The 22,519-nt window shown below is 40.3% G+C and overlaps 1 protein-coding gene across 1 annotated transcript in view; it reads left to right on the top strand.

Annotated features, from left to right (window-relative positions):
- The window catches only part of LOC123610401 (serotransferrin-like), a 60,864-nt gene that overhangs the window by 27,422 nt on the left and 10,923 nt on the right, over window positions 1–22,519 (top strand). Inside the window, exons 18-22 of the mRNA XM_045501003.1 lie at window positions 3,079–3,465; window positions 4,213–4,307; window positions 5,143–5,220; window positions 9,156–9,238; window positions 21,556–21,692. Of these exons, the coding sequence (XP_045356959.1) occupies window positions 3,079–3,465; window positions 4,213–4,307; window positions 5,143–5,220; window positions 9,156–9,238; window positions 21,556–21,692 (780 nt within the window). The remainder of the gene's footprint in view (window positions 1–3,078; window positions 3,466–4,212; window positions 4,308–5,142; window positions 5,221–9,155; window positions 9,239–21,555; window positions 21,693–22,519) is intronic.

Genomic DNA, 22,519 nt, shown 5'->3' with positions numbered 1-22,519 from the left:
GCCTGTCCTTCCTCTGGGTTCATCTCCACACACCTCCTGGAAGCATGTGTTGACAGAGATGTGAGAGGACAGGAAACAGCAGATTCCCTCCTGCTCTCATTCATGAGACTGGCATTTCTTCTGCCTTTAACCAGGAAACATACTGGAAAAAAAAAATCTGTGTCTTGTTAAACCATTCTTTCATCATTCCTAAATTTTACCACCAAGCACTTTTTCATTCACATAGCTCTGGCCAAAAATTCTTATACAGTTAGGACAGTTATGGTGAGTGTTCTCCTGTTCGGCCCTTCCTCCTTCCCTGCATTTTTAGCTCCTAACAGAGGAATCAATGGTTATTATAAAGGATGTTTGTGTGTGTGCGTGTGTGCATGCACTGGGGAGTGGATACAGAGCAGGGACCAGAACCATAAAAAGAAAGAAAAAAGAGAATGTGGTAAAATTACTGCCAGTTCTGATAGTTTTAATTGATAGTTCTAATTTAAAATAAAGTAGTTGGTTTACTTTCTTTAGCCTCACATCCTAAACATCCTTTCTTAATCTGGAGTGACTATTGCCTACATTTATCAACGGAATGCCTGGAAAATGAATTGTACTATGTTAGAGCATATAGTTAAGCATAAAGGAGCCCAACTGCCTGGGCTTAATAGATAAGTTACTTAACCCCTGCCTCAGTTTGCCTCTGTAAAATTGGAATAATGGATCACTGTGAGGATTAAACAAATTAATAAATTAAAATTATTTAAAACAATGCCTGGTGCTAGCAAGCACTCATTAATGTTGACAATTGTCTTCATTAACCATCCTCTTCTCCATCTACCACAGTCTTGCTTCCATACCATGACCCTACCCCCCGACTTACCCCACTGTTTCCTCTGAGCTCACTTTTCATTCAAGCCCTCATCACAGGAGCCCCTCTGTTACAAGACATGCTGCTGACCACTTCCAGGATATGTTTTACTCCTTTGTCACTGACTCTTCTTTATTAGGCTTCTCTGCAAGTTCCTTTCTCCTCACTTTCCATTCTCTCCATGATTTTAATGACCACTTGTTTATGTTTGACACTAAGATGACAATATAGCACCTATTGCTGAAAATGTACATTTGTTTACTGGATCACCAGCTTAACATAAGATTTTAGAATTCTCAGATGTCACAGACTATGAGTCTGGACTTCTGTCTTGTCCAGCAAGAGAGTAAATGCAGAATTGAATATGAGAGAAGCTAATGTCTGAGAGGAGACAAGAGGCCTTAATAGGGGTTTCATCTCCGTATTTATTGAGTACTCAAGATCTTAGACACGTGGTGAACGTGAAGAAAACAAGATCTTACACACGTGGTGAACGTGAAGAAAACAAGATCTTACACACGTGGTGAACGTGAAGAAAACAAGATCTTACACACGTGGTGAACGTGAAGAAAACGATCAGATAGTAATCATTAACTTGTTTGTGTAAGAAGCAAAGGGTCCGGGGGCAAGTGGAGTCTGTGATGAAGATACATTGGCACCAGATGGAAAGTAATTTCCTGCAGGTGATATAACAAATTGCTCATGATCCCATTACAGTATCTGGCTACCTAACTTCAGGCACTTTTGCCTCTGGCGGGGGTTTTCCGCCCTAAGCTTTTTTCTAACCCATTTATGTAAGTAGAACCTATTTCCCCACGCTCAGAGGCATCCGAAACTCAATATATAGAAAACAGAGGCAATTTTCATTCTGGTTATGCCCTCAGTCCCGAAGCCCCTCTCTAATTCACTTTATGCACTCTGATCTTTCCAGTACCCCGCACCAACTGCTTCAGATGCAGTCCTGATAACTCTCCCTCTTGACTCGTCATATCCAATGAATCACCACATTCTATATTTTCCTTCTACACATCTTTCAAATCTGTGGCTTCCTTCCCACACCTACCTCTGTTCTGGTTCAGACCCTGTGCATCTTTTGCCAAAACACTGAACAGCTCCCAGTTGGTCTCCCTGCCTCAGTCTCTCCTCTCTCAAATCACAGTTGTCCATTTATCTGCCATTCATCTATGTTACCCCCAAATGACATTTCTCATTGCATTCTGGATAAAATCTAGGCTCCTCAGCATAACACATTATCCCTTCAGGTCATTCCTGCCAACCTTTCCCGCTTCATCTCCTGCCACTTCTGCAGAAATGATACCAGCTTAATGACAGAATGCAAAGTGGCAGCCCCTAAGCTGACCACTTCTGGCCCCATAGGTGTTTTATTTAGGCGACAAGTGTTTTGTTTTGTGTGTTTTTTTTTTAATGTTTTTCATGACTTGCTGAAATTTGAAAAATGGGGCATTTCCCTTTCTGGCTTCTCTGGAAAAACTGGAAGAACGGGCCACTTTGGTCCCACATATGTCTGCCTGGCAAAGTAGTGGCTGCCCGCTCTGGAGAGGAATGGCAGCTGCAGTTTTCAACAGCTCCACCCCACGCTCTGATTTTCCTAGTTGCTTCTCTCCGTGTAGAAATCTCAGTTACAGGGGCGCCTGGGTGGCGCAGTCGGTTAAGCGTCCGACTTCAGCCAGGTCACGATCTCGCGGTCCGTGAGTTCGAGCCCCGCGTCGGGCTCTGGGCTGATGGCTCAGAGCCTGGAGCCTGTTTCCGATTCTGTGTCTCCCTCTCTCTCTGCCCCTCCCCCGTTCATGCTCTGTCTCTCTCTGTCCCAAAAATAAATAAACGTTGAAAAAAAAAAAAAAAAGAAATCTCAGTTACAGCCCTAGATTTACAGTATAGGTGCATTGAATTGCTCGTTTTCTTCAACACAAAGCTTTCTCCTTTTACACCTGCGGAAGCTAACGCATCCCTCATGCTCAGTTCCCGTCACGTTGCTCCAGGAGCTTTTCTCTGAACCTAAGGCGGACTAAGCGTCCCTTTCTGTATTTCCATGTCGCACCGTACATCCTCTGTCAAATCCCATGCCATGTTATAGTCAGATGAAATGTTTGTGTGATGCTTGAGTTCCTCACAAGACTCACCTCACAAAGCGAGTGACTGGAAATCCTCAGTGCAGATTTCTTAAGCTATTCATTTTATTCATCCATCATTCCGTCAACAACTATGAAAAGGGTGGCGACATTTGACTCCTATCTTAAAAGATAAAAGTATCACTCGTGAAATACCGCTGGCTCGATGTAGTGTTCATGAGAACTGCAACTCCCATCAGGACCTTCGCTATCCCGGTCCCGAAAGGAGGAAATACAACTTAGGAACTACCACTCCCGTGATGCTCCGCTCCGGCCGCCTGCGCAGTGCCCAGGGCCACGTTGCTTTCGCGGCGCTGGAGACACGCATCTCAGCCATGGCTTCCGCGGAGTCGCGGCGGATGGGGAATGGCGGCAGTGTCGGTGGCGCCTTCCAGCCCTACTTAGACTCCTTGCGGCAGGAGCTACAGCAGAGGGACCCGACGCTGCTGTCAATCGTGGTGGCGCTTCTCGCAGTGCTGCTGACGCTGGGTAAAGAGGTGGCCGGTGGTTTTGGCGGGTTCACGGCGGGCGGGGTCCCGGCTTGGACTCGGCTTGTGCAGATTGCCGACGCCGGGAGGCGAAGGCGTTTGAGGGGCATCTGTAGAGGGAGACTAACTTCTTACACCAACCTGCCCTGTTACCTGAAGCAGCGGGAGTAGTGCTGCGTTAAAGAGGATCTCCCGCGACCCTTGGACGTCTTGGTCCTTGGGTGCACGGGTTGGTTACTCTTTCTTCATCGGCCCCTGTTATGCCTGAGCGCGTGGTCCTTACCCCCACCCCCTCTTCCTTTTTTTGCTCTTATTACCAAGACTCTCGGGCTCTTTATTCCAAGTTTGTGTCCTGGGAACTGAGAGTATATAGTAAGACAAGATTGCCCTTGAGGAGTCCACAGTCGGGATGGGGGTGTAGACACAGGAAGGTTGGCAGTTGATAGTGGCTGGCACTCGGTGGAGTCCCTGGACGGTGTTAAATAGGTTACACGTTAGAAGCCTGGGGGCACAACATCCCACTTTTATGGGAATCCAAAAACCGAGAAGTCTGTTTACACAACTCAGGCCTTCCCACTGTTAACAACAACAAAAACGATTATAATGGTGGTGAAAATACAGTAAAAACTGAGATCCAGCTGAATGAAGTGTTCTGTGGTAGACTTCTGTTAACTTCCCTACCCCAACCGTACAGGCGTACTAGTGATACTACAAGGCATAACTTTGGTTGTTTTTCTCTGTTCCACAGTGTTCTGGAAGTTCATCCGCAGCAGAAGGAGCAGTCAAAGAGCTGTTCTTCTTGTTGGCCTGTGTGACTCTGGGAAAACATTGCTCTTTGTCAGAGTAAATGCTTTGATTTACCTCTCTCCTAAACTTGATAGAAAATTTTAGGCCATCCTAATATTCTTGTGAAAGGAAAGGAGGCTGTTGCTGATAACTGGGGAGTTAATTCTTGACTCACTTGAAAAGACTTGAAAAACTTGCTAAGACTCTTGAAAAAACTCATAAACTGAATTTTTTTTCACCATTTCTGTTTTCTTGCACTTGCCAGATACTGACATTTAGTCCTTATCCCATTTAAGGGTTTTATGTAACCCTTCTCTTGTGGTGGCCAAGGATGCCAGAAGAGCTGGAAAGATAAAAGACAGTGATGTCTGTAGGGTGTATAATTTGTTGTGTAACAAACTTTTCTGAGAACTTGTCAAGGAAGGTTTTTAAAAGATCGATTCTTTGACATATTGGACTACTTAGCCATCTTTTCACGAATATTTAATCTTTTTAGTATTTTAAACCGTTTTTTGTTACAGAGCATAGCAGAGGTTTTCTTCTTATTCTTCCTTTTGAGAGGATAAATTATTTCCTTTCTACTACAGAAATACATTTTGCAGTCATTTGTGATGATTAAAAATATTTATGGAATGTTGGTAAATTTGGCCACTAACCATTTGAAACTAGTTTCCCCCACCCCCATCCTTTCATTGTGGAGACGGGAATGAAGATGCAATTAATTAGATTTTTCTATAAGGAAAAAACAATATAGTCCTTTTCAGTTGTTGCAAGCAATACTCATTTATTTGACCTGACCCATTAGAGAGTTAGAACAAAATTATTTTCTTTATATTTGCTATTTATATATTTACTCTGATCTCCCTCATATTGTTGTTTGTTTTTTTAACAGTTGTTAACTGGCCTTTATAGAGACACTCAGACATCGATCACTGACAGCTCTGCTCTGTACAGAGTCAACAATACCAGGGTAAGGGTTTCCTAGAATGTTGGAAGTCTGACAATTTTACTTTACTTTGGTCTGTCAGGAAAGGACATTTGTAGGATGAATTAGTCTGAGGGTGTAGGTACCATTCATATCTTATTTTTATAGGTAAGTAGAGCCCATGTAACACATTCTGCTCTCGGCCATCCAAGCAGCAGATTTAATCATACCATCCCCTGCTTTGTACCTCATGCACACTGATGTTACATCACATTTTACTAGTTTTTGTTTCTTGTCTTCTTTCCAACTTTACCATGAGTTCTTAAGGGTGAGCATTAAGCCTTTTCATTTATATTTTGAATAGGTAATATATGTAATGGGACCAAATTTCAAAAGGTTAAAAAGAATATTCGGTTTGGGGCACCTGGGTGGCCCAGTCAGTTGAGCGTCTGGCGTCAGCTCAGGTCATAATCTCGCAGTTCCTGAGTTCAAGCCCTGCATTAATCTCTCTGCTGTCAACATGGAGCCCACTTTGGGTCTTCTGTCTCCCTCTCTCTCTGCCCCTCCCCCACATGTTCTCTTGCTCTCCTTCTTTCTGTCTCTTTCTCTCTCTCTCAAATAAACAAAAAAAAGAATATTAGATGAAAAGTAATTTTGCCTTTCCCATCCCTACTAGGTCTTCTCTTTAGAGGTAATAACTTACCATTTTTCTGTGTACCCTTCAGATGGTCTATGTATATGCAGATATATCTGTGTACCCTTTAATTTTCTCTTAAAGATTTTATTTCTAAGCAGCCTTTTTTTTTTTCCCCCATTTATTTATTTTTGAAAGAGAGAGAAACAGAGTGCGAGCAGGAGAGGGGCAGAGAGAGAGGGTGACACAGACTCCAAAGCAGGCTCCAGGCTCTTAGGTGTCAGCACACAGCCTGATGCAGGGCTCGAACCCGCAAACCATGAGATCATGACCTAAGCTGAAGGCGGGCTCTTGACCGACTCAGAGACTCAGGCGCCCCTTTAAGCAATCTTTGTATCCAACCTGGGACTCGAACTCAGTGCCGTGATCAAGAGTTACACGCTCCATCAACTGAGCCAGCCAGGCACCTCAATTTTTTTTTCTTTTTTTTCTATTTATTATTTTTGAGACAGAGTGTGTGTGTGTGTGTGTGTGTGTGTGTGTGTGTGAGCGAGGGAAGGGTACAGGGAGAGAGACAGAGGATCTGAAGCAGGCTCTGTGCTGACAGCAGAGAGACTGATGCAGGGCTCAAACTCACAAACTATGAGATGATGACCTGAGCCAAAGTCGGATGCTTAACTGACTGAGCCACCTGGTGCCCCTTTTCTTCTTTTTTTTTTTTTTTTTTTTTTTTTTTTTTTTTTTTTTTTTTTAAAATTTTTTTTTTCAACGTTTATTTATTTTTGGGACAGAGAGAGACAGAGCATGAACGGGGGAGGGGCAGAGAGAGAGGGAGACACAGAATCGGAAACAGGCTCCAGGCTCTGAGCCATCAGCCCAGAGCCCGACGCGGGGCTCGAACTCACGGACCGCGAGATCGTGACCTGGCTGAAGTCGGACGCTTAACCGACTGCGCCACCCAGGCGCCCCCCTTTTCTTCTTTTTAATAGTCTGTTCCGCCCACTGTTTTTTGTTTTGTTTTGTTTGTTTTTGTTTTTGTTTTTTTTTTAAACAATATGATGTGGTTGGGTTGTTTTGTTTTTCTCCCTCATTTGTACACATAGTCTGCCTGGTTGATTTGTGAGTATTTGGCTGTACCATTCAATTAAGTTCTAACTTAGTAAGAGCTCTATTAATGAACAGTTTGTTATAATCTTTATTTTACAATATTGCAATGGCTACCTTAGTATATATGAGTATATTTCAAAAATACCAGTAAGGAATCATGAGAAGGACTTTTTGTGTATCTGTGTAGCCCCAGAATGTGGAAAGTGACTGCCAAGTCGATTGTAATGCATAGGTATTTGGTGAGTGGAGGAAAGGTTAGGTGGCTGGTTGGAGGGGTAGATGTATAGATTGATGAATTAAAGTGGTTATCTTAGAGACCTTTTCTGCTTTTTTGGTGCCTCCAGAATTAAACATTGTAAACAAAGATAAAGAAACATTCTTTTAAATGTCTTACAGATATTTTTTGCATTTTTCAATAACAGCACTCTTTCTAGCCCAGTCATTTTTAAACTCCCAAGATTTTAGGTTTTGAAAGTTCAGGTTTGGGAGATCTTTAATTCTTGGGGCACTTGGGCCAGATTTTTTAAGTGGGATATCCCAGGGTATACTTTAAACCTGTGCTTTTCCAATAGAATAGCCATTGGCCATGTGTGACTATTGAGCACCTCAAATGTGACTAGTCCAAATTGAGGGCTGTTGTAAGTGTAAAGTATACACCAGATCTTGAACTTGGCATGAGAAAAAAAAAAGTAAAATGGCAACAATTTCTTCAGTTTTTTACTTGTTAAAAAGATATTTTAGATATATTGGGTTAAAATATTTATTAAATTAAATTTACTATATCTTTTTCTTACTTTTTTAATATAGCTTTTGGAAAACTTAACATTACATATGAGGCCTGCACATTTTTATTTGAAAATGTAGAACATTCCTGCCTTCTTTTTCAATCCTTCTCTCCACATCCCCCCCCCCACCCCAGTATGTTTTAGATCTAGTCCCTCTCTCAGTGTATCATTAATATTCTTTCTGAATTGCTTATAGTGGTGTAGTGCTGATTATGAAATGTGGTAGTGGGTCCCAACCTGAGGTCCCTAGACTCTTAACAGAATTTTTTTTTTTTTTTAAGCTAGCACACATATTTTTACCCATAAAAGACTACACAAAGTGACAGGTCATAATCCAGCTGTAATCATGTCAGATCTGTGCATGATACCGACTCCCTCCTGCTGAACAGTGGTTAAGGCTGGCTGTGGATAAGGTAGAACATCGGAGAAAGGTTCCATGGGCCTGATAAGTGTATCAGGATTATACCAGAGAGTCTATGAGCAAGGCCATATCCATATTGAACCTGAGCTCAAGAATGAAGACCTGGAATGAATAGCCCTTAAGTGGGTGCTTAATGAGTCGACTCAGGAGGGACACAACCCCCCCCCCCCCCCGTTTCCGTGATTGACACAAAATATTGACATTTGGAACAAATAAATGGTGTGTCTTGTCAACAAATATTTAAAAATTAAATTACAGTGGGAATGTAAAAGAATGTTTTGTTGTTACAAAGATTGGGGATCCCTGTAATGGTAACATGCTGTGGTAAAGTGTAGGTCTCCTATTACTTTATTCACTTTGTTAGAATTTACGACTCTTTTCACATGTTTTTGCTTTTATTCATACTGGTATATTTCTCCAGCCTCAGATGGACCACACTTCCATGACTCCCTCACAGGGTCAGGTTTCTTAGGTACCCTTGGAGCATTTATCAAAGTTGTAATTTTACATTTATATATAATTTTGCATTGTGTTGATCTTTCTTTTTTTAGAGTTTATTTATTTTGAAAGCGCATGCGCACGAGAGTGCCTGAGCACATGAGTGGGGGAGGGGCAGGGAGAGAGAGAATCTCAAGCAGGCTCCAAGCTGTTAGCACAGAGCCCAACGTGGGGCTCAGTCTCCCGAACCAAGAGATCATGACCTCAGCTGAAATTAAGAGTCAGACCCTTAACAGACTGATCCACCCAGGCACCCCGTGTTTATCTTTTATTATATATTATATTATAAACCCTGTTGGAACAGGGATCATGTCTGTTTTTGCTGCCTGTTAAATCCCTGGAGCCTCTACTAATGATTTATAAACAGAAGATGCTTTGTGAACTTTTGTTTGATTCATTAATTATGGTGAACCTTTTTTTGTTCATTAATGAATTGGACACTGTTCTGGTACTTGAAATCTGATATGAAAAGTTTATGTTATGAATGTGAATCAGGACCACAATATTCATTTAATGTTATTGCTGTCATCCTTAGGGTGCTAGCCTGACCTTGATTGATCTCCCTGGCCATGAGAGCTTGAGACTTCAATTCTTAGAGCGTTTTAAGGCTTCAGCCAGGTAAGTAGGATTTAGAGTGAACTTGCCTGAATCTGTATATCAAGGTCACCCATATTTGCTCTGGTGGTATTCAGGAGGCAGCCTGGTGCCCTGCCAAGGAAAGCATACCCTGGGGTCAACCATTTCTGGTTTGCAAGCCCACCTTTACTAGTTTTTATGAGGATTGTATGAGATAATGTTTAAAAGTGTTTCTCAAAAGTGTTCAGAAAGTGTTAACACTTACCATGTTAATAAAATTTTCATTTCCTTTGAGGACAAATTGTAATTACATGTAGAGCTATTAAAATCTGAAAAAGGAATTTTAAAGCTAGGTGAAATCCTAGAAGTTATTTAAATCCGACATTATATATTTCTGTTCTTAAATTACCCAAATTTAATGTCTCAAAAGTACAGAACAATATTTTCTTATTTCTTTTAGTATTGTCCTAGTGTTACTCTTATTTCCTGAAATTCTTGTGCTGTCGTTGAAGATGCTTTATTCTTGTTTTGTCTCTCACACTGGTGAAAACTTACAAGGGAAATAATATACCACATTTCATTGATTTTAAGACATTTTATTATCTATGAAATTAGAATGAATGCTTTTTATGGTTGTTTGTGTCATAGTTTAATTGGCAGTATTTTTCTCTTTCTTAGTTGTACCTGAAATAAGAATGTGTCTTTTAATTGAGGAATCTTAGGTTTGATGGAATGTGGTAGTTATTTCTTTCATTATTTATGAAGATGTCTTGACTTTTATTTTGTTGTTTCTTCCTTGCCCACAAGATGGTGATGATGAGCAGTCGATCATGGATGAGACTGTTGTGTGAATTTTTTAAAAAATAAACTTTTTTAGAGCAGTTTTTGGTTCAGAGCAAAATTGAGCAACAGATGTAGAGATTTCTCGTATTACATCCCCCTGCCCCTGAGCCAGCATATGCACAGCCTTCCCTGTTATAAGCACCCTCCACCAGAATGTTCATTTGTTACAATTGATGAAGCTACACTGACACATCGTAATCATTCTGAGTGTGTGTTTTTTTTTTAATGTTTATTTTTGTGAGAGACAGGGAGAGAGTGAGTGAGCGAACGAGCGAGCGAGAGAGGGGCAGGGAGAGAAGGAGACACAGAATCTGAAGCAGGCTCCAGGCTCTGAGCTGTCAGCACAGAGCCTGATTCTGGACTCGAACCTACGGACTGTGAGATCATGACCTGAGCTAAAGTCAGACATTTAACCAACTGAGCCACCCAGGTGCCCCTGAGTCTGTGTTTTGCATTAGGATTCACTCTTGGTGTACATTCTACAGATTTGAACAAATGTATAATGACGTGTATTCACCATTGACAGTATCACACAGGGTATTTTCACCATCCTAAAAATCCTCCGTGTTATGCTAATTCATCCCTCTCTGTCCACTAATCCCTGAAAACTACTCATCTTTTTTATAGTTCCCATAGCTTTGCCTTTTCTAGAGTGTCATATAATTGGAATCATACAGTATGTAGACTTTCAGGGTGGCTTCTTTTACTTACTAGTATATATTCACGTTGCTTCCATATTTTTTCATTGTGTGATAGTTCATTTCTTATTAATGCTGAATAGTATGTCATTGTCTGGATGTAAACAGTTTATTTATCCTTTCACCTGCCTAACGACTTCTTGGCTGGTATAAAAATCGCGTGTAGGTTTTTGTGTGGACATTAGTTTTTGGGTGAATATCAAGGAGTGCAATTGAATAAGAGTATGTTTAGCTTTGCGAGAAATTGTCTTCCAAACTGTCTTCCAAAGTGGCTGCACCATTTTGCATTCTCACCAGCGATAAACGAGAGTTCCTGTTGCTCTTCATCCTGACCAGCCTTTAGTGTTGTCAGTGTTATAGATTTTAGCTGTTCTAATACATAGGTAGTAATACCTAATTGCTTTAAGTTGCATTTCCATGAAGACGTTGATATGATGTGGAACATCTTTTCATGTACTTATTTGCTCTCTATAAATCTTGTTTGGGGATGTGTCTATAAAAGTTCCTTGACCTATTTTTAAATGGAGTTATATGAGTTTTTTTTATATATTTTGGATAACAGTCCTTTATCAGATCTATCTTTTGCAAATACTTCCTACCAGTCTGTGGCTCATTCTTCTTATGCTGACGTTTGTAGAGCAGAAATTTGTATCTTTCAATAAAAGATCAGTTTATTGATCTTTTTTTATGGATTGTGCCTTTAGGGTTGTATCTAGAAAATCATTGCCAGACCCAAGATATCTTGATTTTCTCCCGTGTTCTCTCTGAGGAGTTTTGTGCTTTTGTGGTTTACACTTAGGTATGTGATCCATTTTGAGCTAATTTTTCTGAAAAGTATACAGCCTATATTTATTCATTGTATGTATTCATATTTTTGCATGTGGGTGTTTAGCTGTTCCAGCATCATTTGTTGAAAAGATTATCTTTGTTTTGTTTTACAGATCTTACTTGACTTATAATAGGATTATATTCTGATAAACCCATAGTAAATTGAAAATGCATCTAATACACCTACCGAATGTCATAGCTTAGCCTAGCTTGCCTTAAATGTGTTCAGAACACCTAGATTAGCCTACAGTTCATCAAAATCATCTAACACAAAGTCTATAATAAAAGTGTTGAAAATCTTAATGTAACTTGTTGAAATCTGTAGTAAAAGTGAAAAAACAGACTGGTTCTGTGTATTGATTATTTACCTTTGCAGTCGAGTGCCTGACTGGGAGCTGTGGCTCGTTGCTGCTGCCCGGTATCACAAGAGATTGTTCTGCATATTGCCAGCCCAGGAAAAGATTAAAATTCAAAATTTGGAGTCTGGTTTTTACTGAATGTGTATTGTTTTCACACCTTTGTAAAGTAAAAAAAAATGTTGTAAGTTGAACCATTGTAAGTCAGGGACCATCTGTATTGCCCTTGACTATATTAATGGACTTCGTTCTTTTGATCTCTGTTTTCATCAGGACCTGCTGTCTTGGTTAACTAAAGCTTTATAGTAAGTTGGGCAGAGTCAGTCCTCCAGCTTTGTTCTTCATTATTATGTTCGCTATTCTGGGTCTTCTGCCTCTCCATATAAACTGTAGAATGTGTCAGTATCCATGGAATAAGTTGCTGAGGTTTTGATTGGATTTAATTGTATCTATAGATTGAGTTGGGAAGAAGAGACATTTTGAAACTGTTTAGTCTTCGTATCCGTGATTGTGGAATGTCTCTGTTTATCTAGTTACACTTTGATTCTGTTGATCAGTTTTGTAGTTTTCCTGATACAGATCTTGACATATTTTATTAGATTTTATTAGTCTTATACCAAAGGTTCATTTGCGGGGGGGGGGGGGGGGATGATGATGGTATTGTGTTTTTAATATTTTGTTGTTGTTATGATTGTTGTTTTTTTTTTACTGCTTTAGGATATGAAAGCCTCTCTCTAGAAAGGATTCATATTTCCTCCTGTTGGGAGCCCTAGGGGTTCATGGAGTCTGGCCCATTTTTTTTTTTTTTCTTCTCAATTAGCCTCTTTATTTTAAAGAAAGGCTGTGGGGGTGCATTTCTGCCTCCATTGTATGGTTCTTGCCCCATTTGTTTGTTGACATTTTGCTTCTCATATACTGTTACTGATATGAAAGAAGCTAATATTTGATAAGTATTAACTTTCTAGAAGATAATTTTTTATAGTTATTTTTAAATTTATATCCATATTAGTTAGCATATAGTACAACAATGATTTCAGGAGTAGCTTCCTTAATGCCCCTTACCCATTTAGCCCATCCCCTTTCCACAACCCCTCCAGCAACCCTTCGTTTGTTCTCTATATTTAAGAGTCTCTTATGTTTTGTCCCCCTCCCTGTTTTTATGTTATTTGTGCTTCCCTTCCCTTACATTCATCTCTTTTGTATCTTAAATTCCTCATGAGTGAAGTCATATATTTGTCTTTCTCTGACTAATTTCACTTAGCATAATACTCTCTAGTTCCAACCACTTTGTTGCAAGTGGCAAGATTTCATTCTTTTTGATTGCTGAGTAATATTCCATCATATATATATATATATATATATATATATATATATATATATATATACATACATACATACATACATACATATACACACACACACACTGCATCTTCTTTATCCATTCCTCAATGGACATTTGGGCTTTTTCCATACTTTGGCTATTGTTGATATTGCTGCTGTAAACATTGGGGTACATGTGCCCCTTCGAAACAGCACACCTGTATCCTTTGGATAAATACCTAGTAGTGCAATTGCTGGGTCGTAGAGTAGTTCTATTTTTAATTTTTTTAAGGAACCTCCATACTGTTTTCTAGAGTGGCTGCACCAGTTTGCATTCCCACCAGCAGTGCAAAAGAGATCCTCTTTCTCCACATTCTTGCCAACATCTGTCATTGTGGGTTGTTAATGTTAGCCATTCTGACAGGTGTGAGGTGGTATCTCACTGTGGTTTGGATTTGTATTTCCCTGATGATGAGTGATGTTGAGGCTTTTTTCATGTGTCAGTTGGCCATCTGGATATCTTCTTTGGAGAAGTGTCTATTCATGTCTTCTGCCCATTTCTTCACTGGATTATTTGTTTTTTTGGGTGTTGAGTTTGATAAGTTCTTCATAGATTTTGGATACTAACCCTTTATCTGATACATTGTTTGCAAATATCCTCTCCCATTCTGTCGGTTGCCTTTTAGTTTTGCTGATTATTTCCTTCGCTGTGCAGAAGTTTTTTATTTTGATGAGGTCCCAATAGTTCATTTTTGCTTTTGATTCCCTAGCCTCTGGGAGGTGTTGAGTAGGAAGTTGCTGCAGCTGAGGTCAGAGAGGTTTTTGCCTGCTTTCTCCTCTAGGATTTTGATGGCTTCCTATCTTACGTTTAGGTCTTTCATCCATTTTGAGTTTATTTTTGTGTCTGGTGTAAGAAAGTGGTCCAGGTTCATTTTTCTGCATGTCTCTGTCCAGTTTTCCCAGCACCATTTGCTGAAGAGACTGTCTTTATTCCATTGGATATTCTTTCTTGCTTTGTCAAAGATGAGTTGGCCATACACTTGTGGGTCCATTTCTGGGTTGTCCTGTTCCGTTGATCTGAGTGTCTCTTATTGTGCCAGTAGTGTACTGTCTTGATGATTACAGCTTTGTAATACAGCTTGATGTCCGGGATTGTGATGCCTCCAGCTTTGGGTTTTGTTTTGTTTTGTTTTGTTTTTTGTTTTTATTTTAACGTTTATTTATTTTTGAGACAGAGAGAGACAGAGCATGAGCAGGGGAGGGGCAGAGAGAGAGGGAGATACAGAACCTGAAACAGGCTCCAGGCTCTGAGCTGCCAGCACAGAGCCCGATGCGGGGCTCGAACTCACGAGTTGCGAGATCATGACCTGAGCCGAAGTCGGACGCTCAACCGACTGAGCCACCCAGGCGCCCCAAGCTTCGGTTTTCTTTTTCAAGATTGCTTTGGCTATTCAGGGTCTTTTCTGGTTCTGTACCGATTTTAGGATTCTTTGTTGTAGCTCTGAAGAATGCTGGTGTTATTTTGATAGGGATTGCATTGAATTGCATTGTAGATTGCTTTGGGTAGTGTTGACATTTTAACGATAATTCTTCCTATGTGGGAGCATGGAATATTTTTCCTTTTTTGTGTGTGTCTTCTTCAATTTCTTTCACAAGCCTTCTATAGTTTTCAGTGTATAGATTTTTCACCTCTTTGGTTAAATTTATCCTGAGGTATTTTATGGTTTTTGGTGCATTTGTAAATGGGATCGATTCCTTGATTTCTCTTTCTGTTGTTTCATTATTGGTGTATAGGAATGCAACCAATTTCTCTGCATTGATTTTATATCCTGCAACTTTGCTCAATTCATGGGTCAGTTCTAGCAGTTTTTTGGTGGAATCTTTGGGTTTTCCACAAGAATATCATGTCATCTGCGAAGAGTGAAAGTTTAACCTCCTCCTGACCAATTTTGATGTCTTTTATTTCTTTGTGTTGTCTGATTGCTGAGGCTAAGACTTCCAATACTGTGTTGAATAACAGTGGTGAGAATGGACATCCCTGTTATGTTCCTGACCTTAGGGGGAAAGCTCTCAGTTTTTCCCCCCGTTGAGGATGATATTAGTGTTGGGTTGTTCATATATGGCTTTTATGATCTTGAGGTATGATCCTTCTATCCCTACTTTCTTGAGGGTTTTTATCAAGAAAGGATGCTGTATTCTGTCAAATGCTTTCTCTGTGTCTATTGAGAGGATCATATGCTTCTCATTTCTTTTATTGATGTGATGTATCACATTGATTTGCAGATATTGAACCAGCCCTGACGCCCAGGTGTAAATTCCACTTGGGGTCGTGGTGAATAATTCTTTTCATGTATTGTTGGATCCAGTTCGCTAGTATCTTGTTGAGGATTTTTGCATCCATGTTCATTAGGGAAATTGGTCTGTCGCTCTCCTTTTTAGTGGGGTCTTTGGTTTTGGAATCAAAGTAATGCTGGCTTCATAGAAAGAGTTTGGAAGTTTTCTTTCCATTTCTATTTTTTGGAACAGCTTCAAGAGAATAGGTGTTAACTCTTCTTTAAATGTTTGGCAGAGGGGTGCCTGGGTGGCTCAGTTGGTTGAGCAACCAACTGTGGCTCAGGTCATGATCTCACAGTTTGTGAGTTCGAGCCCCACATCGGGCTCTGTGCTGACAGCTCAGAGCCTGCTTCTGATTCTGTGTCTCCTCTCTCTCTCTCTGCCCCTTCCCCACTCATGCTCTGTCTCTCTCTGTCTCAGAAATAAATAAACATTAAAAAAAAAAATGTTTGGTAGAATTCCTCTGGAAAGCCATCTGGCCCTGGACTCTTGTTTTTTGGGAGATTTTTTATTACTAATTCTATTTCTTTACTGGTTATGGGTCCATTTAAATTTTCTATTTCTGACTGTTTCAGTTTTGGTAGTTTATATATTTCTAGGAATTTGTCCATTTCTTCCAGATTGCCCATTTTATTGGTGTATAATTGCTTGTAATATTCTCTTATTGTTTGTATTTCTGCTGTGTTGGTTGTGATCTCTCCTCTTTCACTCTTGCTTTTATTTATTTGGGTCCTTTCCTTTTTCTTTTTGATAAAACTGGCTAGGGTTTATCAATATTGTTAATTCTTTCAAAGAACCAGCTTCTGGTTTCCTTGATCTGTTTTTTTTTTTTTTTTTTTTTTTTGGTTTCCATGGCATTGATTTCTGCTCTAATCTTTATTATTTCCCGTCATCTGCTGGTTTTGGGTTTTATTTGCTGTGCTTTTTCCAGCTCTTCAAGGTGTAAGGTTAGGTTGTGTATCTGAGACCTTTCTTCCTTCTTTAGGAAGGCCTGGATTGCTATATACTCCCCTCTTGTGACTGCCTTTGCTGCATCCCAGAGGTTTTGGGCTGTGGTGTTATCATTTTCATTGGCTTCCATGTACTTTTTAATTTCCTCTTTAACTTCTTGGTTAGCCCATTCATTCTTTAGTAAGATAGTCTTTAGTCTCCAAGTTTTGTTATCTTTCCACATTTTTTCTTGTGGTTGATTTTGAGTTTCACAGCGTTGTGGTCTGAAATATGCATAGTATGATCTCAATCTTTTTGTACTTGTTGAGGGCTGATTTGTGACCCCGTATGTGGTCTATTCTGGAGAATGTTCCATGTGCTTTGGAGAAGAATGTGTATTCCGCTGCTTTAGGATGAAATGTTCTGAATATATCTGTTAAGTCCATCTGGTCCAATGTGTCCATTGTTTCCTTGTTGATTTTCTGTTTAGTTGATCTGACCATTGTTGTAAATGGGGTGTTGAAGTCCCCTACTATTATGGTATTATTATCAAAGAGTTTCTTTATGTTTGTGATTAGTTGATTTATATATTTAGGTGTTCCATGTTTGGAACATAAACGTTTACAATTGTTACATCTTCTTGGTGAATAGACCCCTTAATTATGATATAAAGACCTTCTTCATCTCTTGTTACAGTCTTTATTTTAAAGTCTAGATTGCTTGATGTAAGTATTGCTAGTCCAGCTTTCTTTTGGCGACCATTAGCATGATAGATGGTTCTTCATCCCCTTACTTTCAATCTGAAGGTGTCTTTAGGTCTAAAGTGGGTCTCTTATAAACAGCATATAGATGGATCTCGTTTTCTTATCTACTCTGTCTTTTGATTGGAGCATTTAGACAATTGACATTTAGAGTGAGTACTGAAAGGTGTGAATTTATTGCCATTATGTTGCCTGTAGAGTTGGAGTTTCTGGTGTGTTTTCTGGCCCTTTCTAGTCTTTGTTGCTTTGGGTCTATTTTTTTTTTCCTCTTTTCTCCCTTCAGAAAGTCCCCCTAGGGGCGCCTGGGTGGCGCAGTCGGTTAAGCGTCCGACTTCAGCCAGGTCACGATCTCGCGGTCCGTGAGTTCGAGCCCCGCGTCAGGCTCTGGGCTGATGGCTCAGAGCCTGGAGCCTGTTTCCGATTCTGTGTCTCCCTCTCTCTCTGCCTCTCCCCTGTTCATGCTCTGTCTCTCTCTGTCCCAAAAATAAATAAACGTTGAAAAAAAAAAGAAAAAAGAAAGTCCCCCTTAAAATTTCTTGCAGGGCTGGTTTAGTGCTCATGAACTCCTTTCTTTAATTTTTGTTTGGGAAACTTTTTATCTCTCCTTCTATTTTGATTGACAGCTTTGCTGGATAAAGAATTCTTGCCTGCCTATTTTTCCAGTTCAGTACATTGAATATATCCCGCCACTACTTGTAGTCTGCCAAGTTTCTGTGGATAGGTCTGCTGCAAACCTGATCTGTCTTCCCTTGTAGGTTAAGGACTTTTTTTCCCTTGCTGCTTTCATGATTCTCTCCTTGCCTGAGTATTTTGTGAATTTGACTATGATATGCCTTGTTGATGGTCTGTTTTTGTTGAATCTAATGGGAGTCCTCTGTGCTTCCTGGATTTTGATGTCTGTGTCTTTCCCCAGGTTAGGAAAGTTTTCTACTATGATTTGCTCACATAACCCTTCTACCCCTTTTTCTCTCACTTCATCTTCTGGGACTCATATGATTCTGATGTTTTCCTTTTAAATGAGTCACTGATTTCTGTAATTCTTCAATCATGCTCTTTTGACTTAGTCTCCCTCTTTTTTTCTGCTTCACTGTTCTCCATAGGTTTGTCCTCTGTGTCGTTGATTCACTGCTCTGGTTCATCCATCCTTGCCACCATGGCAACCATTCGAGATAGCAGCTCAGTGATAGCATTTTTTATTTCATCCTGACTGGTTTTGCTTCTTTTATCTCCACAGAAAGGGATTCTGATCTATTTTCGACCCCAGCCAGTATTCTTACGATCATGATTCTGCATTCTGGTTCAGACATCTTGCTTGTATCTGTGTTGATTAAGTCCCTGGCTGTCATTTCTTACTGTTCTTTCTTTTGGGGTGAATTCCTTCATTTTGTCATTTTGAAGGAAGAAAAGGAATTAATTAAAATTTAAAAATATAAAAATTAAAAACAACACAAAAATATCAAAGGATACTAGATGCTATATCTGTTTTGGTCTGGTTGTTGAAAGGAGCTTGGTATATTAGAGAAAAAAGACAAAGATTAAAAAGAAAACATTTGAAAAAATGAACACAATAAAATAGAATACAATAAAATGATGGAAGGAAAATAGAATTTTAAAAATTTACCAAAAAGTCAAAACTATAGTAAACGAAAGAAAAAATCTTTTCAATAAAAACATAAAATAAAAATAAATATTTTCTCTTTCTGTATTTAAGAATAAGAAAACAAAAAAAGAAAAAAAATTGAATAGATGGATCAGTGAAGAAAATACAATTAAATTACATTGGTTTCCCCTAGAAGTCAAACTAGGAAGCACTTTATAGTCTGTAAACTAAGCATGCAGAGACTTGTGGTGGTCCTCCTGAGGGCAGTTGGCCCAGTTGGATGGGGCCTAGTGTAACAACTCCATTCTCCACTAGGTGGTGCTGCTTAGCTTACTGGGGTAGATTGTTGTGGTGCATGTAGGCATGTATGTGCATGCGTGGGAGTAGTGAAAATGGCATCATCCAGCTACTCAGTCTGTAGTATCAGAACTCTGTTCTCTCCCCGACCATCAGTTAAGCCTCCCTCCTTTGTCTCTGGCTCCTGTGCACTTCCCGTGTTTACACTGTCCGTGACCAAGCTGTCAGGCTTCTAGGCGGCACCTTCCTCCTGAGCTTTATCTAAGGTGGGCTGTGTTTCCCTATCCCTCACTTTTGAGGGACTGCAGCTTTGACCCGTTCTGTCTGGGGAGGGTCTCATTGAGCAATGGCCGGGTGCCTGCCCACCCCCAGGAACTTTCGGGAGACCGTGCTGCTGCCGGATGCCCAGAGACTGTGGCTGGGTGCCATCCCGCCCCAGAAGAAGTTCGTGTGATCATCTAGCAGCAGAGTTTCAGGGATTATGGTAAATCACAACACACATTTGGCACCAGATTTTCCCCTTTATGCCCTTGTCCCAACACCAATGAATGTGGTTATTCTCTGGGGTCTGCTGGGACCTTTGCCTGTGGGGAGGCCGCACAGCCTCTACTAAATGTCCTCCCAGGAGGGGAACTGCCTCTCCACATGTGGCCCGAGGATCCCTTGGACCTCACTCTCTGCTCCTGGGGATTCACTCTTCCCACCGGAGCACTGCCAGGTATTGAGCTGCGGAGTTTCAGACTCTGTGCTCTCCCTGTCTTAATGGAATTTAACCCCCCTCTTTTCTCCTTTCTCCCTTCTTTGTTCAGTCCCTCGCAGACTCTTCCTTTTCTCCCCAACTGCTTTTGTGGGGGGGGGGGGGTGCTTTCCCATAGTCTCCCCCTGTCCCTGTCCTCTCTCCACAAGCAAAAACAGCTCCCTGCCTTCTGTGGCTTCTCTCTCCTCCAGTTCACCTCTCTGCCGTGTACCTGCTGAGTTCTGTGGTTCAGGTTGTGCAGATTGTTGTGTTAATCCTCAAATCAGTTTTCTAGGTGTGCAAGATGGTTTAGTGTTGATCTGGCTGCATTTCAGGGACAAGACACACACAAAAAACTTTCATGTTGTTCTGCCATCTTGGCCCCACCTTCTGGGGGCCTCCCTCTTTCTGCTTGAGAATCTTACACCATGACAGAATGTAAATTCATACCCCTGCTGTGTGAGGCTCAAGATACCTGATACTTCAATTCCTCCTGGATTATTTTCCCACATCAGACTCCACTAGACTGCTTTTAAGTTCTAGGCTTTGTGCTAGGTGTTCACTTCCAGCTCCCCAACTGCATTCTGGCCATTGCTCTTTTCCAGCTACACCTGAGTATTCAAACCCTGGTCCCTACAGTCTATTATCTGTTATTTTTCCTGAACTGCTTTGCTTAAGCTTTGATACCTCTTTATTTCTAGCACATGAGAATTCTCACTGTTGCTGCCTTAGGTTGGGCCCTACTTGGTCACTTTGCTTCTAGTTTGATTACCCTTGTACATGTATCTGTCTTCCATTAAGCACCAATATTCTTTGTAATGGAAGAGCATAAATTTTGTAGCTCAGTGTGTCTTTCCCCTTTGCTACCTGGTTTCCTCCCTCCCCTTTCCTACCTTCAGTTCTCCAGGCCATGCTGTTCCACTCCTTTGTGCTCTGCACGCACTACTTTGCAGACTATCTGTGTCCCAGTTTTGTGTCTGGCTAAAATTCAGCTCTGCTGTTAATGTCTTCATATATATATGTATATGTATGTATAGGTATATATGTGTGTATATATATATGCACATACGTGTGTATACATAAGTGTGTATATGTGTATATATGTACGTATACATATGTATCATATTAACGTACGTATATTAGAGCACGCACACGCACAGGGGAGATCGGTGTGGGGGGGTAGGAATCCTAAGCAGGCTCCACACTGTCAGTGTGTTAACCAACATTGGGCTCAGTCTCACAAATTGTGAGATAATGACCTGAGCCAAGACTGAGTCTGATGCTTAACTGACTGGGCCACCCAGGCACTGATCTTTTTAGATCAGTCATTGATACATAGTAACACTTGGTAGTCCTTTGTTTTGTTTTTGGGGTTTTTTTTTGCATTTTTATACAACTTGATAAAAAATAGTATTTCAAGCTGTATAGTCGCCAGAAGTACACAGTTATCAAAAAAGCACACACTTCACTTGGCGTCTCCTCAGCAGTCCTTTGTTAAGTATTTGTGTGGTGTGATTACATGTGTGCATATCTGCATGTGAGTCTGTTGTGTGTTATTCATTAGCATTGAACTGGCTGAGGTTAAGGATATGATTTTTCAACACACTGCTGCACTGTTGCATGCTCACATGCTGCTTTTTCTTTCTCCCCCTCCAGGGCTGTTGTGTTTGTTGTGGATAGTGCAGCCTTCCAACGAGAGGTGAAAGATGTGGCAGAGTTTCTCTATCAAGTTCTCATTGACAGTATGAGTTTGAAGAACACACCGTCATTCTTAATCGCCTGCAATAAGCAAGGTGCCATCATGTTTTCCAGCAATCATAATTGAGATTTTTGTGGGATTGCTACTAACAGTTAATACATTTATCTATGAGTGTTATTATTGAGAAAGAGAGCTAATTGTTAATGGACTACGAAGAATTTTAAATCTTAAAATTGTTTATACATCTGCATTTTCATTAGTTTTACCATACAAAGGAGTGACTATGATCAGTTTTTCTTTGATACAGTGTTTTGCATTTTTTTTTAATTATAAATCATTTTACTTTATTTACCAAGCTGTTTTGTCATATTGACAATATGTCATCTCACACACAGTTGTGGAGGGCCAGAGGGGGAGTCTCTCCTTTCAAACAAGTTTACCTTCCAGCACATTTCATCAAGGGGAGTTGGCAGAAGTTGTTTTTCTTTAACCTCATAGCCATTAAAAACTTTTCATCATACCAAGTAAAACTAGGCTTCAGTTTCATTACCTCTAAAATAAGATAAACTAGTTGATTTTATGGTCCTCTTTCAGATTAAAATTCTGATTCTATGAAGAGCCCATTGCATTTCTCAGAAGTGATCAGGTAGTAATAACCTTAATGATGTCTAATCAGGAATCGGTCTTAGAATCATTACCTGATCTCTCTGTTTTTTCTCTTCAGTATAAAGAGAGAAAGTAATATTTATTTGGGTTCTGCTATGTGCCAAACCAGTGTTTATCTCTTACCAAGGTGCACTTGAGTAACATACCATCTTAGTATCAGCTGGAAATATGCTTAGTTTACTTTTATATGACAGGGTTTTTCTGTTAGAGTGAAGGCTCTTGTTACAATAAAAAAACTGGTAGGTGTTCTTTCTG

Source organism: Leopardus geoffroyi, chromosome C2, assembly GCF_018350155.1.
Source record: "Leopardus geoffroyi isolate Oge1 chromosome C2, O.geoffroyi_Oge1_pat1.0, whole genome shotgun sequence".
In the NCBI taxonomy this organism is placed as follows: Eukaryota; Metazoa; Chordata; class Mammalia; order Carnivora; family Felidae; genus Leopardus; species Leopardus geoffroyi.
This window is presented reverse-complemented; position numbering and strand designations above follow the sequence as displayed.